This window comes from Panicum virgatum, chromosome 4N (assembly GCF_016808335.1).
Source record: "Panicum virgatum strain AP13 chromosome 4N, P.virgatum_v5, whole genome shotgun sequence".
NCBI lineage: Eukaryota > Viridiplantae > Streptophyta > Magnoliopsida > Poales > Poaceae > Panicum > Panicum virgatum.
In genome coordinates this window covers 2583710-2601133 of record NC_053148.1, presented here as the reverse complement: position 1 = coordinate 2601133, position 17424 = coordinate 2583710, and the positions used below count along the sequence as shown (strand labels likewise).

The 17424-nt window shown below is 45.0% G+C and overlaps 2 protein-coding genes across 2 annotated transcripts; one reads left to right on the top strand and one right to left on the bottom strand.

Annotated features, from left to right (window-relative positions):
- Nucleotides 1-435: 435 nt before the first annotated feature.
- Nucleotides 436-2923, bottom strand: LOC120670837 (transcription initiation factor TFIID subunit 14b-like). The gene is made up of 7 exons (XM_039951007.1): nucleotides 2714-2923; nucleotides 2215-2297; nucleotides 1807-2028; nucleotides 1521-1708; nucleotides 1315-1439; nucleotides 803-881; nucleotides 436-707 (listed from the first exon to the last, which is right to left on the bottom strand). Exons 1-7 carry the CDS (start codon nucleotides 2726-2728, stop codon nucleotides 679-681), a joined length of 741 nt encoding a protein of 246 aa, XP_039806941.1. The 5' UTR covers nucleotides 2729-2923; the 3' UTR covers nucleotides 436-678.
- Nucleotides 2924-6553: 3630 nt separating this feature from the next.
- Nucleotides 6554-16039, top strand: LOC120669957 (kinesin-like protein KIN-UB). Its single transcript, XM_039949884.1, has 19 exons — nucleotides 6554-6943; nucleotides 8580-8680; nucleotides 8764-8886; nucleotides 9262-9447; nucleotides 9545-9766; nucleotides 9863-10028; nucleotides 10165-10314; nucleotides 10930-11018; nucleotides 11161-11364; nucleotides 11827-11919; nucleotides 12039-12176; nucleotides 12261-12392; nucleotides 12517-12658; nucleotides 13351-13443; nucleotides 13690-13815; nucleotides 13901-14026; nucleotides 14432-14575; nucleotides 15084-15212; nucleotides 15296-16039. The coding sequence occupies exons 1-19, from the start codon at nucleotides 6760-6762 to the stop codon at nucleotides 15454-15456; spliced, it is 2709 nt and encodes a 902-aa protein (XP_039805818.1). The 5' UTR covers nucleotides 6554-6759; the 3' UTR covers nucleotides 15457-16039.
- Nucleotides 16040-17424: the final 1385 nt, after the last annotated feature.

The window sequence follows — 17424 nt, the reverse complement described above, 5'->3', positions numbered from 1 at the left end:
CAGGTTTCAACTGTTGATGGATGCTGCCGGTCACAGAGTCAACAGGCATTTCAATATTCCTAGTCAACAATTCATAACTATTTGCAGTATCAAAAAGTGTTGGGAGCTTTTTTTATAAAAAAAAAGTTGGGGAAAGCAAACATATAGATAGTTGGCCTAGACAGAGTTACATGGGCTGGGCTGTGAAGTTGTAATGGGTAAGAGTCCGGGAGTTGGGCTGAAGCTGGCCTAATCTCGACAAGCTTGAAGTGCGTCCTGTGCTGCTTTACAGAAGCAAAAGGCCTCTCTTTCCAGTTGACAGTTGTCAAAAGAATTGGGAGAAGCAACTGTTTCTGCTCTCTGTCACCATTTAACAAAAATATAGAAACCTTAAGGTCAGTGATCATAGGCATGCCTTTTCACTACAACGAGAAGGATATGGAGAAACAGGAAAAAGAAAAAGGATCAGGAGACACGAACAATGTTCTCTTAGGAAGCATAAGTCACCAGAATTCTAGAATATACACACCAAACTGCTGATTAGTAGTCCATCAGTTGCAACTTGCAAAGCCTAAGGCAGACACGTCAATGAGATACAGAGATACGCACACCCCCTATATGTTAAGCAGTTGTTGAGAGGTTCCATGTTCCAAGATCTTCCTTGCAACCAGGTACGTACACTTTGTAGCATATGCTACATTATATGTGCCCGAACTGTTGTCCAGGACCTGAACATAGAAGATATATTAAGTGCATCATCAGTTTGGACATACAAGTATACAACCCATCGGCATAATCCAAATAAAAGATCAACTTTATGTACCAGAAAAAACTTTTGATTGCTGGGGCATTCCCTCTATCATGGTTAACTGCCTTCTCAGTTTGGCAATGTGAGCCTGCACCTGGAGAGAGTAGATTACAATGTCAAATCACTGGAAGTTTGATGGGTTAACTATTTATGTTCATGCAAACCCTATGCGGTCAATATGTGAACCTTTTTTTTTTGGGTAAAATCGCACAACTAAAACAGTAACTGAGATGAAAGCTGTCAGTGGAATGACCTCCAATGTGAAATTTTACAATCTTGTTTTCTCACAAAATTCTGATGTGCATAGCAAAGAACTAGAAAATGAGAGGTAGTTTAGATCCCTCAACTCTGTCTGGACATATATTTACTAACTGGAACTGAGAGGACAGGAAAAAAACCTCTCCAAACAAACTTGAGTGTAGAGCTGGTGCTTGTGCATGGAAAGTAGCAAGGCACTCAAGCAGTATGCCTACCATTTTTATGCATGTCAAAAAATAAGGACAGTTGCTGCTAGCTATAAGTCTCACCTGTTGCCGAGCCGCAGCTAGTTTTAAAAGCTCATCTGCCTCAGAGAAATTCGAGAACCACTGGCTCAAAGGATGATCCTTAGTGTCACCACGCTTCTTTTCATATGGAACAATTTCCATAGAGCCTAGATGAACGGTAGTTCATAGGGATAATTTGGCATTTCCTATTGTGAAATATAAGGAGTACAAGTTATAAAGAGATATACCTGGTGGAGGCAAGGTTATGCCAGGAGGGAGCCTGGGCACGTTAGCTGCTGGATGATTTTGCACACGCTGAAAAAAGGCCTCTGTAGGCTCAGGGAAGACAATTTCATCATATGTTTCCACAACAACTGGCTTTTTGGTTGATTGAGGCCCAGCTTCTTCTTCTGGATACAGCTTAAGCTGATGAAACCTGCATCATTTGTATAATTAACTGTGCTTGCGGCGTCCAAAAAAAAACTTCGTGCTTTCCGAAAAGAGAACAACTTTGGAAACAACTGTGCAACTTACAGATCCAAGCGCTTCTCACAGACATCGCTGTGGAAATAAAGGGTTATGGCTATTTCAAACTCTCCCCATCCAGATTCAGACAACTCGAAAGGTGGCTGCTCTACCACTCTTGTTGGGTTTTGAAAACTTGGGTGAAGTTGAAACACCACGCGCTTAACTATGACACTCAGGTCCTCGTTGTTTGCCGAACGGACATAAACAGTCCACTTGTGAGAGTTGTACCTAAGATTAAAAAATGAAAGCATACAAATGGTTGTTAGGTATCATTCACCACAGGTAAACATATAAAAGCTGAAAGCCTGAAACTATATCTACATTTCAAAGTACCTACATTTCAAAATAGCAATAGTTTTGAAGCATTGTGTGAAATGAACTATGCAAACATATTCTGAAGAAGCGAATGCTTACTCGCTTGCCTTTTTACCAAGCCAGAAAGAAATGGTTCCATAGACAATCGGGAAACTGATCTCCACATCCTTGAGCTTTTTATTCTGTTCAAAGAAATTTTGCCAATAGTTCACATCAGGTATATAATTGTATAAAGCAACGGAGCTTGCTAAGCAATAAGGTCTGGCAACTAAGAAGAATATACTAAAGTGAAATGGTTTTCCATGCTCAAATAGTCAAATCTTGTAGGTTCGTTAATCTCAGTGAACATCTTTGTACCAATGGACGATGATCCTTTGCAAATGATCAGTTCTGGGAACGCATAAAGCGAGTGGCCATTTATGTTTCACCATCCTATCTAAAGACTAAGCTGATGTTGTACTTGTACATAAAGAGACTCATAAAATTGTCAACCAAACATAACATGATGGGAGGTGAGCGACCAGTCTGACTGTTAAAATGGAGAGCGTCCAGCCGAGATATTAAGTAAAGGAGAGGCAATGCGTAGCCGAAGAAGAACCTTGGAAGCATCCATGGCGCCGCCGGTGACCACGCAGGCTGAGGCGGGCGGCGGGGAGGGTGGTACGGGCGGTGGCGCTGGGCAAGGACTCGTGCGGCGGCGATGACGAGACGGCCCCGGCGTGGGCGGGAGGAGAGCCGGCCGGCGGTGAGGATGGGGCTAGGGTTCGGCCGCGAGGAGGACGCCGCGAGCCGGTCGGATCGGGTCGTCGTCGGGTCCAGTCGAGACGGTTCGAGCTGCGCGGCTCGGGGGCGTTCCTGTGGGCCTGGTGCAGCTCAAAGTTGCAGTGGTTGTTGGGCTGTAAAGTTATGGGGGAGCCCATATAAGGGTGGGGTGGGCTACCAAAGCAGGCCCATTTGGTCTGGGATTGCCAGTTACTGTGGTGGCTAGTCGGTTCCTCCTCTATCTAAAAAAAGTTACTGTTGGATATCACTAAAGAAAACTTTGGCTATCGCATGATAAAAAAAAACTTTGGCTATCGCACATCAGGCTATGAAACAAGAGAGCTCCGTGGCAAGGCAGTTGAAGCAAAGACTTACCGATTCAGTTCACATTGCCCTGCTTTGATCCATCCTGCAATCCCTCTCAAGATGCTTAGATTACTGGCCCTGTTTGGATCCATGGGTTAGAGTTAGATTGGGTTAGATTGGAGCCATCTAACCCAAAAGTAGCCATCTAACCCAAAAGTAGCCAAACAGGGTGGGTTAGAGTGGGTTAGATGTATCTAACCCACCCCAAAAAACAATCCCCCCAAGGGGTGCTTATTTGGGTTAGATTGAGGTGGGGCCCACTCTTTTTCCTCTTTCTCTCCCCTCCCCGGATCCATCTGTGGCCGCCGCCCTCCCCCTCCGCACCGCACCCCGAATCCCCGATCCGGACCCAGGGGCGCCGCCAGCCCGCTATCCCTCCGAGTGTGCTCGTCCGCCGGTCGCCGCTCCGAGCGCCGCCGTTCGCCGCCGCCGTGTGCGCTCGTCCACCGGTCGCCACTCCGAGCGCCGGCAAGATCCGCCGCTCCGACCTTGAGGCGGCCGAGCTCGAGGCGGCCGGAGAAGAGAGAGGGAGGAGGGAGGCACCGTGGGACCGACGTGCTTGCTTTGCGCGCTCGCCGGCGCGCCCTCGCCGCCATGCGTGCTTGCTGCGCACGCCTGCTGCCGCCTGCTCGGCCTACGCGCAGCCGTCCGCGCTCGGCAGCCTGCTCCACCCGCGCGCCGCCGCCAGCTCCGTCCACGCTCGCCGGATCTGGAGGGAGCGCCGGAATGGGGAGTGAACGCGGCCGGCCGGAGATCCCACCGCCGGGGCGGAGCTCGAGCTCGAGCCGGGCCGCCACGAGCTCCACCGGGGAGGCTCCGCCGCCTGAGGGCAGGGGCAGGGGCAGGCGGCGGGCCACGCGTGCGCGGCCGCCGGGGCAGGGACGGGCGGCCGCCCGCGCGCACGGAGCTTCGCCGCCAGGAAGCAGGGTCAGGCGCCGGAGGAGGACCTCGGCGCCGCGGATCCGGTCGAGCTCGATGCCGGCGAGGTCGAGGTGGTCCGGGGTCCCGCCGCTGGAGGGCCGGAGCAGGGGAGGGGGCACGCGGGTGAAGCGAGAGCGAGAGAGAAGGAAGGACGGCCGGCCCGGCGAGGGAGGAGGATCGCCGGCGGTGGAAGAGGGGAGGGAGGCGCACCGCGGGCAGTTGAGCGCCTTCTCCTTCTGCGGCCAAGCAAATGGGGTGGTGTGGGAGGGAGAGAGGAGCTAGGAGGAGGGCACACAAAGCTGCCCACACCAAATCTTGCTAGAGAGACCAAATGATTGGAAAAGTGCATTTAATCTAACTCTAACCTTTGCATCCAAACATGTTTTTGGTTAGTGTTAGTTTTGTGTTAGTCATGAGCTAGAAACTAACTCTAACTTCTAACCAAGTTAGAGTATCCAAACAGGGCCACTGTATCATCATGCTAATGGTAACCAACTGCTTACAGTATAATGGAGTAGGCAAGTAGCAGCTCCAATAATGAACGCACGCCCTTGGCTGGCCGCGAGCCTGCAGCCGCATATGCATGGATGGCCCGCCCGTCCAATCCGCCGACCGCCGGCCGGAAAGGGACGGGGCCGATCCGTCGCCGTCGTGCCTGCCCGCGCCGCCGGACACGCCACGCGCCGCGCAACGTGCGCCCCAGTCCGAGAGGGGCGTCGCCGTTGCTTCGACCTCAACAGCTAGCTGCGTTGAGGTCGCCGCAGCAGCCTACAAGGGATTAGAAAACGACGTGGGGTTGACACTTGCTTAATCAAGAAATGGCCGCGCACTGTGCTAGCCACTTGGCTGTGCAGTCGTAGCAGCAGAGCCACGTACACGAGCAGGAACAGCTGAGGCAGCTGGGGCTTGCAAATTCGGCAGCCTTCGGAAATCAGAATTAGCTTGAAATTCAGAGTCCTTTGCCTTTCTAAAACTTCAGGATTGCAAAATCTGAACTGAATCTGGCTGGAGGGCCTTCGGACATCAGATTGCCCCTCTTTCCAAAGGACGGGACCAGAGCATGGATCTGATCTGACAAGCCAAGATAGCCAATAGCTATCATGAGATCTCGATGCTTGCAACTGCAGATGGTTATGGCCTTTATGGGTCTCAAGTCTCTTCTTACGGCTGCACTACTCTCTACAGGCTGGGTATCATATCCGACATGAGCAGGCAGGGAATGTCATGTCATGCTCATGGTGGACGTAGCTCTCTGTCCGGGACTGCAAGGAGGCCCACTTGACATGATCACATGACATGGTCTATTATCTCTCTATTCTCTCCATGCGCCTTCATCATGTGCCAAAGCTCACGTACCTGCTGCTGGTATCTTCTTGACAGTTCACATGACCACATCTCTCTCTCTCTCTCTCTCTCTCTCTCTCTCTCTCTCTCTCGTAAAAGGGAACTGAACTCAGGGTTGTTCTGAATGAACTGAACTCCCAAAAGGGAAACGATTTCTTGCTTGTGAACTCCCCTACGAAACCAGCAGAGATCGATGGAAACATGGCACCGGACTGGATTTAGCTTGTGCGATACACACTTTGACTACTGTATCATTGACAATAACCGGATCCCGCTATTGTTTCTCAAGAAGGTCAGCATAAAATGATTGATGATATGACTTCAAAGAGAAAACAGTAATAAAACAATCATAGATTAAGACTGCAAATCTCGTGCTATTCTATTTTGTTAAGCAAAAAATTCAAGCTGTTTTCTGGTAGTGAATTGCATCTATCAACCGGTGATTCTGAGCTAACGCCATGAAATCTTTGACTGCTAATCTTTCAACTGATGAAGACAGACCAAATGTTCTTCTCCCGCTGCATTTTTCAAAAAAAAAATGCAACGCCCGCAAAAAGGTTCTCAAAACTCAAAAGGTTGCTCCAATTTTCGAACCATTTCCCCTCCATCTCCATTGACACCCTGGATTAAAACTGATCAAATCCCATGGAGAAAGGGCCCAAACGCATAAAGAAGCAACAGTCGTCACAGCTTTTGACACCTCTCTTTCCACACTCCCAAACCCCACAGAAAAAAAAAACGTTTGCCAACCAAATTCAAACGCACCCCGTTAAGCGGGCCCCACTTTCCGGGCCCACCTGCATACACACCCGGCCACACGGGTACGTGCCTCGGCGGCACGGAACAGCCTCGCACGTCGCCGCTACCCCGCCAGACCACCCCACTGACTTCCTGGCCCCGCGGAAAACTGGGCCCAGCGTAAAGTGACTGGGGCGGAGGACCCAGGCGGCACAGCCCGCAACACGACACGACACAGCTAAAGGCTGCGCTCCCAAGTCCCACCCCTCTCCTCGGCTCCTCGCCCCGCCTTCGTCCTCCCCCCCGCCTTCCGCTTCCCCCACACCGCCGGCCAGCCACCCTACTCCCCCCTCTCGCTGTCGGTGGGCCCCGCGGCGCCCCTTCCCCAGTCCCCCGCATTTATCCCTCGGCGTCCGTGTCCTCCCCTCCCCTCACGCCCCCCTCGTGAATCGTGATCTCGCCGTCTCGCTCACCGCACGAGCACCCCGTGCGGTGGTGGGAGCGAGCTGCTAAATGGCGAGCAGCGGGGTGCGGAACGGGGGGCCCAGGATGAGCGCGAAGCTGGACCGGCAGGGCGCCGGCGCGACGCCCAAGGCGGCGGCGGGGAAGCAGCGCCTCTCCTCGGCGGCCGGCGCGTACCGGCGGACCAACTCGGGGCCGCTCCCCGCGGCGGGAGGGCGCGCGTCGTCGGGCGGAGGTGGGTGCGGCTCCCCCTTGCCCGGCTGGCTTCGATCGTGCTGGGGTGGGATCCGGATTTGGATTTGGTTCTGCGGGGTTTGGGGATTTGGAGCTGGACTGATCTGCATTTTCTCAGCTTCGCCCTGCTTTGTTGTTCCCAAGTCGCCGCTGCTGAATCTCACCCGGTTTTGCTGGGGAGTTTTACTCTTAGACGCAAATGTAGCTGCAGATCGGTAGTAAGTACGGTGCCATTTTGGTTGGTAATGTTGTGCCATAGTGCGATCGGCCTGGCTAATCCCTTTCAGATTTTTGGCTGGCGAGTTGAGCGATTTGCTTGCGTGGGTGCAAATTCTGTAACGTATCTGCAGAGCAATTGCACCATTTCGAAACTGCTGCTGTGCGTTTCATTAGGTTAGTGTGATTGTTCAGCTACCGCTTGAATTTTCCTAGATTGGAATACCTGTTTTGTTGACACGGGAGACCTTTTGTTTATTTTTCTGGTTTTAGTGTAATCGTGTGTCTCACGTATTTTTTGTTTCATCTTCGTGGTGACCATGTGCCCCTTGCACCCAAGTGCCCAACCACCACCAACAGTCACAATTTGCCCTGCAAAAAGTGAACATAACTGTAGAGAATAAGGAAGAGCACTAGAAGTTTGTAATTCTCTGTTCCCACTGGCTTTGTTTGCAACTCATTGTAAGTTACCTTGCAAATGACGACACCTTGGTGAATGTTAGTATGGGTGAAATAACAACTTAACATTCAGTCCTCATGTAATAGATTTTCCTAACTCCCTATGACACCAGTAGCCAGTAGCGGTGGCACTTTCTTTTTTTAGAGTTTTAGGGCAGAGCCCCCGTCTTACTAAACGACAGCAGTGGAACTTTCTTCGTATTTACTGAGTATAATTTTGCAGTCGTATTGAATTGCATGCTGAAAGAAGCTTGTTTTTGTGGTTATTGTTTGAAAATTCTCCGAAGTGTAAGATAATGTATAATGCGTGGGATGTATTGCATTGAGCCTCTAGGGTGAATATATAGGAGTACATGGCTTGGAGGGCAAGTAACCTCTCCTAGAGATAAGGAAGGTTATCCTGGGATTACAATCAATCCTAAACTAACCATATATGGAGTTGCCTAATATACTCTAACACGAAGTTTGCTTCTGAAATGTCTGGGCAGTATTTTTTTTTTCTGTTCTAGTAAGTTTGGTTCTCTTGAGTGATGTCAGTTTGTGATGCCTGTGGGATTGCATGACTGGTTGGTTAGTTAACTCTACTGCAATGCCTGGACAAGTACCCTACGGAAAATTGTTTCATGGTAGCTGATGTTTCCAAAGAATTACTTAGATTAAACTGCCTCATTTCTTAGATTTATTTTTTACTGTGCACCTGGCATACAAATTGTCTCTCATTGTTTGCCCATAAGTGATAAGTGATTGAAATTGCATCTTGCAATCATTCTTTTACTGCATGTTGTGCATTGCCTAACATTATCTTTCCAAAGATTTGTGAATCAAATTATTGGTTGGCATTATGTATGATGGTGAAATTAGGAAGCATTCTTTGGCTCGCTTTGCATTCTGGAAATTTTGATTTGATCTAGAGTGTCTATATTTTTGGGACTCAAGAATCTATTCCTCCCTGTTCCTAGCAGTTTCTAGTAGAGTAAGAGTCGCCGTAAGGCTTAGGCCCAGGAATGCGGAAGAGTTGGCGGCAGATGCGGATTTTGGTGATTGTGTTGAGCTTCAGCCAGAGGTATGACTTCCTTTCTCTTTAGCATGATATGAAAAAAATCAAGTATTTTCTGTTGTCTAACTTGATGAAAATTTGTTATGAAGCTCAAAAGGTTAAAGCTTCGTAAAAATAACTGGGAGTCAGAAACATATGAATTCGATGAAGTGCTCACAGAGTTTTCTTCACAAAAGAGAGTGTATGAAGTTGTTGCAAAACCAGTTGTGGAGGTATATGAAGCTTAACCATACTCATAACTTTGCAGTAAACCTTTCTGTCTCAGTTTGAGGTAGTCACAAATTCATAATAGGTTAGTGAAACAAGGTTATATTTTGTTTACTGCCCCTTTTCCTTTTCCGTGAGTGCGAGTATTCATAGTAATTTAAATTGCTTCATGTTGAGGTTTTCAGACACAGAAGGAATCTGGAATTGCCTAGAATTTGTGTTGAAAGTGTAGTATCGTTCATAGTTATTGTGTCTAGAAAGGACAGCAACTGTTCGGCCCTTGAAATACTTTGTTCTAGCAATACCATTAGCTTGATTACTGTTATGTGTTACTCTCTCAACAATATACGTACCACTGTAGCATTTTCTATGTTTTACAGAGTGTTATGGAGGGATATAATGGCACAGTTATGGCCTATGGCCAAACTGGTACTGGGAAGACTTTTACACTGGGAAGGCTCGGTGAAGAAGATACTGCTGCTAGAGGAATTATGGTTCGTGCAATGGAGGATATTCTAGCAGATATAGCACCTGAGACTGATTCTGTGTCGGTATCATATCTACAGGTTTGTGATGGTGGGCCCTTTGCAGGTTTATCTATTGATCTAGTATCTTTGGAATCCATGTTTGCTGTAACAATGTATATTGCGATGGTTGTTACAGTTGTACATGGAAATGATACAAGACCTCCTTGATCCTGTAAATGACAATATAGCCATTGTAGAAGACCCTAGGACTGGAGATGTTTCACTGCCTGGAGCCACAGTAGTTGAAGTTAGAGATCAAAAAAGCTTTGTGGACCTTCTAAGGGTTGGTGAGGCCCATCGTGTGGCTGCAAACACAAAGTTAAACACAGAATCATCTCGCAGTCATGCTATCCTCATGGTATGCTTATGTTCCATGAGTTTATTTTCTTACCTATCTGTATGCCTTTACAACTACATCATTTATGGTAATGATATGGTGATATCCTTTGTGAAGGTAAATGTCAGAAGGTCTGTAAAAGGTAGGAGTGAAATGGATGTCAGCATTTCTGGTGAAAATGGGCATTCATTGTCCATGATGGGGTCTTTACGACCACCTATTATTAGGAAAAGTAAGCTTGTAGTTGTAGACTTGGCTGGATCGGAGCGCATAGACAAGTCAGGCGAGTCTTCCTTTCTTAATGATATGCTGTCTTGCTACATTTGATCTCACTCAGCAGTTGCATGTCCATGTAAATGTTCATAGGTCTCTTGTAATTTGCAAGTTTGCAACCCTGAATATTGAGTTACTATTTGCAGGAAGTGAGGGTCATACATTAGAAGAGGCAAAGTCTATCAACTTGTCCTTAAGTGCTCTAGGAAAATGCATCAACGCACTTGCTGAAAACAGTCCTCACGTACCTGTTCGTGATTCTAAGCTTACCAGATTGCTTAAAGATTCATTTGGAGGTAAGATGTCTCATTGGAACAATTTTAATTGTTACACATGAATATCCACACAATAATGCATTGTTCATCTTGGTATCAACATACTGAAATGTACCGCTCAAAAAAAAAAACATACTGAAATGTAGGCATGAGTGCTATGCCATGTTATGTACCCCAAAAAAATAATTTCCAATTTTTCACCAAAAGAAAGAAGTGTAGAAGCTAGAAAGGAGGCATGTGTCAATGATTCAACCTTTTCGACCATATATGCAAAACATCATGGTATGTAGAATATCATACACTAGTATAACTGTGTATGGATGTGATTCTTATAAAAGGACTAGTGTGAAGTAATTCATTTGTTTCTTTTATCAAAAAGTACTTTGCCATACTGGTATGTACTAGAAGAACCTTTTAAGAACATGATAGGAGAAAACATGTAAAAGAATCTCTTGTTTGGACATTATTCTCCTGAAATTTGACAATGGCATAATGTATTGAGGCATTGTGTACAGTAAAAGTGACATCGTGCCATTAGCATAGCTAAGGAGGAAAATGAAAAATTTTCCTAATGAAAATGTTGCCTGTCACATTTATTTGCTCTGATCATGGTCAACCTTCTGTTAAATTTCATAGGTACTGCAAGAACATCATTAGTTGTGACTATTGGTCCATCTCCAAGACATCGGGGGGAAACTACCAGCACAATAATGTTCGGACAAAGGGTATGTCTGCATAGATACATCTAATAGTTTAGTATTTCATCTTCAAGTTATCAAGTAGTAACAATTTCCGAATTCTGATTTCACAGAACCGGCAAAAATAATTGCCAGAGAATTATTAATGTTTGCTTTGTTTCATGTCTAGGCAATGAAAGTTGAGAACATGGTAAAATTGAAGGAAGAGTTTGATTACAAAAGCCTATGCAGGAGACTTGATATTGAATTGGATAAGTTGATCGCAGAAAATGAAAGGCAGCGGAAATATTTTGATGATGAAGTTGAGAGAATGAGAGCTGAAGCTCAATGTCGCATTGCTGAGGCCGAAAGAGAGTGCAAAATCACATTGGAGGTTTGTTTTCTGTCTCATATTCTATATACCTTTATATTTTGTCTAGACTAATTAGCCCTTTCACTTTTGTCTTGTATATTGGTGCCACATTTCTTTATAATTTTCAGTCACACGCCAATATAAATTCTGTGATGCAAACTTATTTTGTATTTAGCTTGGCAAAACTGTAGCATATTCATAATCCATAGGAAACCCTACTGTAACCTCAAAAAACAAACAAAGAAAAAAGTGCCATATGTTTTTATACCCTTCTGTCGATTCTTCTTCTTGCCATCTGTTGTTTTGAGGTCACCTTTGCCTCTTTAAAATTAATATACATAGGCTTGAAGCTTTTATGTTAATCAGAAGATTGTTTGCATATTTCATATATCCTAAGGGGATAGAAGTGAACCACTTCAGTTTAAACCTTCCCTAACATGCTGGATTGCTGCTATATTCATCATTTATCATTTTTTTATGCAGAATGAGAAAATGAAGTACCATCAAGAATACTTAGACTCGATAAAAGTACTGGAGGAGAAGTGGAAAACGCATCAAAAATCACCCAAGAGACAAGTAAACTTCTAATTCAGCTTTATAAATAATTAATTTCTTGCTGTATCCTGGGAAGGAATTTTTGGGTCATAATTTTATGTTAATTCCAAATGTGATTTGTCTCTCCTTTCATGTTGCAGATTAAAGAGGCTGAGTCCACATCCAGTGACATCAGAGAAGCGCATAACTTACTGCAGGATGAGAAAATGCTACGGCAGTCTGCTGAAGATGAGGCCAGTGACCTCATGAATCAAATAACACACTGGAAAAAGCTGGAGGTGTTGTTGGCTAAAACCTTTTCATTTTCTTGTCAAATTATCGCCTCAATGTACTGATACCAAATTATTGCCTCAACCTTGTAGGCTACAGCTACAGCTGAGGTTGTAAAACTCCGGAAAATGCTAGACACTGAAGCTAGCCAGAAAGAGAAACTTGAAGAAGAAATAGGTGTTTTGAGAAGTCAGTTATTGCAGATGAGTATGGAAGCTGATGAGGTAGGCGTTATTGCCATTGCAAGATTTTTGTAGATAGCTACTGCATTACTGGCTTGCGCTATGATGCTTCTCTAAACATAACTGTGCTGTTTTCTCTTCTTTCATTTCTATTCGGTTGTATCAGACAAGGAGGAGTCTTGATAAAGGAGACGGGCCAGGCAAAATATTTCCTGGTTTAGATTCTTTGGCGTCACAGACTGGAAGTTCACAACCAAGAGAGCACAGCAATGGACCTAAGCAACCAATTGCTAAACTCTCTGAACAAGGTATTTTCTCCTCATTTATCTTTTTATTTGAAAAACTGAACTCGAGCCTAAATCCAGTAAATTCCACATGGTTAGGAAATTGGTGCCCCTAAGGGTCACCATGAACCCACCCTCTTTAGTTCAATTAATAGTAATAATTTTCCATTTGTTTCACATTAAGGAAAGCTGGTCCTGTTATGAACTAAAGAGGGTTGGTGGTGCCCCTTATGGGCACCAATTCAGACTGCTGACATGGTCTAGTTTTCACATTCTTCTTTAGGTCTTCACATCTACCACCTCCCACCATCACAATCATATCTGAGTTCCGATTTCTGCTCTGTTTGACTTGTCTTGTTCCTGCAAGCGATCTCCAAAATAAAAGTAAGCAGTAAACTATTTGTTAGGGTGCATATCGACCCCCCCCCCCTTCCCCCCCAAAACACACACACACACACACACACAAAAAACCTACTTTCTGTAGCGTATTGGGATGCCAAGATACTTGTATAGATATTCTGTTGATAAATATATGAATGTGATGAATGGTAAATTCACAGGAGATTAAGATGGCTTTGTGAAAATGGTAGATTATAACTTAAGACAGAATTTTGTAAAACATCTTAAGCCTTTTTTGCAGTCTTGCCACCCCGAGCTATTGATATCTCATATATCAGCAAACATATGGTGCTTAAAGTTTCCCTCTCTGTTTTCAGTTGGGTTACAGAAGATATTGTCATTGCTTGAATCTGAAGAACCCGATGTTCGTGTTCATGCAGTGAAAGTTGTTGCAAATCTGGCAGCTGAAGGTGAGCGCTGCATGTTCATAATGCTTTTTAACTAGATATAGAATTCTTGTACTAGAATATTGGCGTTATACATTAGAAGTTTTACTTGGAAGCATACTGCTTTAATAGGGTTGTTGCACAAATGCCCCGATAGAGTTTCTTAGCTATATCTGCAGTACTTTATTTTACTTGACAAGCTGACAGCATTGCTTTTTTAAAGCTAATCTCACAGTCATCAATTAACTACCCCAACCTTGTATACTTCAGAGGCAAACCAGGAAAAGATTGTAGAAGCAGGTGGCCTTACTTCCCTCCTTGTGCTACTTAGGAGCTCTGAGGATGAGACAATTCGCAGAGTAGCCGCAGGAGCAATTGCAAATCTTGCAATGAATGGTCAGTGGATCAGCAGATTTTTATAATTCATGGCAGAGATCCTTTGATAATGAGCTTCTCTCATTGTTATAGTTCATATATGCAGAGACAAATCAAGACCTTATCATGGCGCAAGGAGGTGTAACCTTGTTGTCTATGACGGCATCTGATGCAGAGGATCCACAAACTCTAAGAATGGTTGCTGGAGCAATTGCTAATCTTTGTGGCAATGGTAACTTTAAATTTCTGCTTGTTATTCAAGAATTTGGTCTACTGTAAGATAGTAATGCACTGAATGGCATTCCTCAGAGAGCTAATACTTTGGATGAATTAGTTTTTTTCTTTCCCTGATGGATATCAGGTTGTGTGAGGAACATGAACATAAAATTTAAGATATACCATTATTCCCTCATAGGTTCTATTAAAAGATTACCTAAAAAAAAGGTTCTATTATAAGACAAAATCGAGACGTACATTTAGTCAGTGGCCTGCAAGATTCAACGTAAGATTTGTCAACATAATAGAATTTTAAGAATCAACACTCATAGGGACCTATTTTTAATTTTGATATGAGTAGTAGAAATCTATTTTTATGCTTGAGGTTGTATCCTAGACCTAACCTTCTGGTTTTTACCAGACAAACTGCAAACTCGGTTGAGGGGAGAAGGTGGAATTAAAGCATTGCTCGGAATGGTTAGGTGTGGGCACCCTGATGTCCTTGCTCAAGTTGCACGTGGCATTGCAAATTTTGCAAAATGTGAATCCAGAGCAGCCACTCAAGGTAATGTACCTATGCTAGCACTGTGTGTTCATTTTGCTTATTAGGGTTATATATAGGAATACATGGGTGCAACACAAGAAGCAGGAAAACACAAGAAACAGGAAAATGAGACTACTAGGACTGTTTAACAGAACACCAAATGGCAAGAATCCAAATATTACATTTAAGAGAGAATCTGCAGTTTTCGAATTTCCTTATAAATGTTTTATGATATCAAATTGTCAATGCACAACAAAAAACTGAAGTTTTAATGTTCAATGCTTTGATACAGTTCTCTGGCATCATCTGTCCTGCATTTTCCAACTTCAGAAATTTATTAGAATGCTTGGCGTGGAATTTTAAGAATAAATGCTTCATGTTGTAAATATTTTTCAGAAATTCTTGCATGTTATGGGCGAAATGAAAGATTAATGCAATTCCATGTACTTCTGTTGAGATCAGTTTTATCTGTATGTCTTGATCTGACCATTCCTGAATAGTTTTCCATGCTTAACCCTTTTGTTTTCAGGAAATAAGGTGGGCAAATCATTATTAATAGATGATGGAGCACTTCCTTGGATTGTAAAAAATGCCAATAATGAAGCTGCTCCAATCAGGCGCCACATTGAGCTCGCGCTATGCCATTTGGCACAACATGGTCTCCCCCTTCCCACCCTCTTACCTTCCTCTCACATCACACATAATATTATGCTTACGGTTTAAGTTTGCTCTCCTTTGCAGAAGTAAATTCGAAGGACATTATCAGTGAAGGTGCCTTATGGGAACTTGTCCGGATTTCGAGGGATTGTTCTCGAGAAGATATAAGGATGTTGGCATATCGGACATTGACATCCAGCCCCACTCTTCAAGCAGAGATGAGAAGATTGGGAATAAAAATGTGATAACAGAACAAAGTGCAGTTGGGTCTCACATGCCATGAAGTTACACTTCTCGTGCACATGGGGACTGGTGCCATTGCACTGAGTGCTGGTAATCAAGTGCATCTTCCCTTGATTTACCCAGTTTTCGCATGCTAAAGCACGGGCACCTGGCTAATCAGGATAGGCATTGGTTTTGTACTGTCTTTCTCATCGAGAATTTATTTTTCTTGTTTTGAAGGGCAGTTGAAAATCTTGATAGCAATTCATTAGTTTAAATCCTAGCATATTTGAAGTTACCTCCCAATGTAGTGTTTGTATGTAAAGATATCAAAGCCAAAGGAGCAGTTCCGCTGTTTGGGTGAGTGAGAGCCTGCAGATAAGAACACTTGGTCGTGAAGTATACCTGTATTCATTGTATAGTCGCTGATGTCTTGAAGGTTAACTTTCTTTACCGCAGATTAGTCATATTTGCTAACTGCAATCTGTTCCCTCTTAAGCGCTCATACTGCCATTTCCTTTACCATAGCTGCACACTGATTACCTTTGTTCTGTACTACTTTGGCACGGTGTGCAAAATATACTGGGTGGTACGCGAAATTGATTTACTATGTATTTGTGAGTGACGCTGGTTTGCTCTGGCGTTGGTTCCCATCCATATAAATTTGATGTCATCATGTAGTTGAGCAAGGGAATGCGCTATCTTAAGCAAGAGACCTTTGCTTCTCTACTGATTTTAAATGCATGACAAAGAGCAGCGCGTGTCATTTTATTTTCCTGTGCAATGTTAAAATACTATTCCAGCAAGACAATGTCTTTGAGAAGCCATGCAAGTCGACTACATTTTCAAATCACCAGGGCTTAGAAAATTGCCACACACTATCTTGCAAATGATAGTGGAGATAATGTTTTCTAGTACATAAAAACATCAATGTTACAAGCATAAAGATTACACAAATATCTACCATTGAGAGAACTATTGAATAGCAAGATTTATTTCTTGCAACATATTAAACATTTTAGGGAAACTATTAGAGGTATATAGCTGTATTTGACTTGTATAAGTCTTGTAACTGAATTTAGTTGTACTTCAAGCCTATACGGCCTGTATATACAAGAGGTCACCCCCTCCTTGCGTGTGTGGTGTTTACCCTAATCATACCTCTCTACATGGTATCACGAGTCTGAGCCCCTCCTGCCCTACCGTGCGCCCCCACCCCTCCTCCCTTCCGCTGCCCTAGCCGCCGACCAGGGGATTCCCTTCATCGGTGCCACCCCTCCTCCCCTGCGCCCTAACCCTAGGGCGCCTCCCCTCCTCCCTTGCGCCCTAAGCCTAGGGCGCCTCCCCTCCTTCCCTGTGCCCTACCTTGGGCGCCAACCACACCACCGTCAGCGCCCCCTTCCCTGGGCTGCGCCCTCCCCTCCCCAACAGATCCAATCTGTTGATGTCCGAGGTCACCGCTCCTCCTCCTCCGCTGCTGCGTCTCCTGCCATGGCTGACGTGATCAATCCCTTTGCGACCATCAACGTGAAGGCTCGCGTCCCCATAACCCTGGAGCTTCGTTCTTCGAACTACACCAAGTGGAGCGCCTTCTTCCATGCCATGTGCGGCAAGTTTGGACTCCTCAAGCACATCAATGGGACCCCTGCTCCCAAACCTGTTGATGAGACTTGGGCCTAGAACGACTGCTGCATTCGCACATGGCTGTACGGCTCTGTCTCTGAGTTCGTCCTTGACTTCACCATGGCGCCTGATCAGACGGCGCACCAGCTTTGGGTCGCCATCGAAAATCACTTTTAGGCGAACAAGGCTCCCTGCTCCATCTACCTGAGTCATGAATTCCACTCCATGACTTAGGGCAATCTCTCTGTTGAATATTATGCCAAGAAGATGAAGGTCGCCACCGATGCGCTTCACGACGTTGATCAACCTGTTTCAGAGGCTACCCTCATCCTCAACCTCCTGCGCGCCATCAACCCACGATTCAGTGC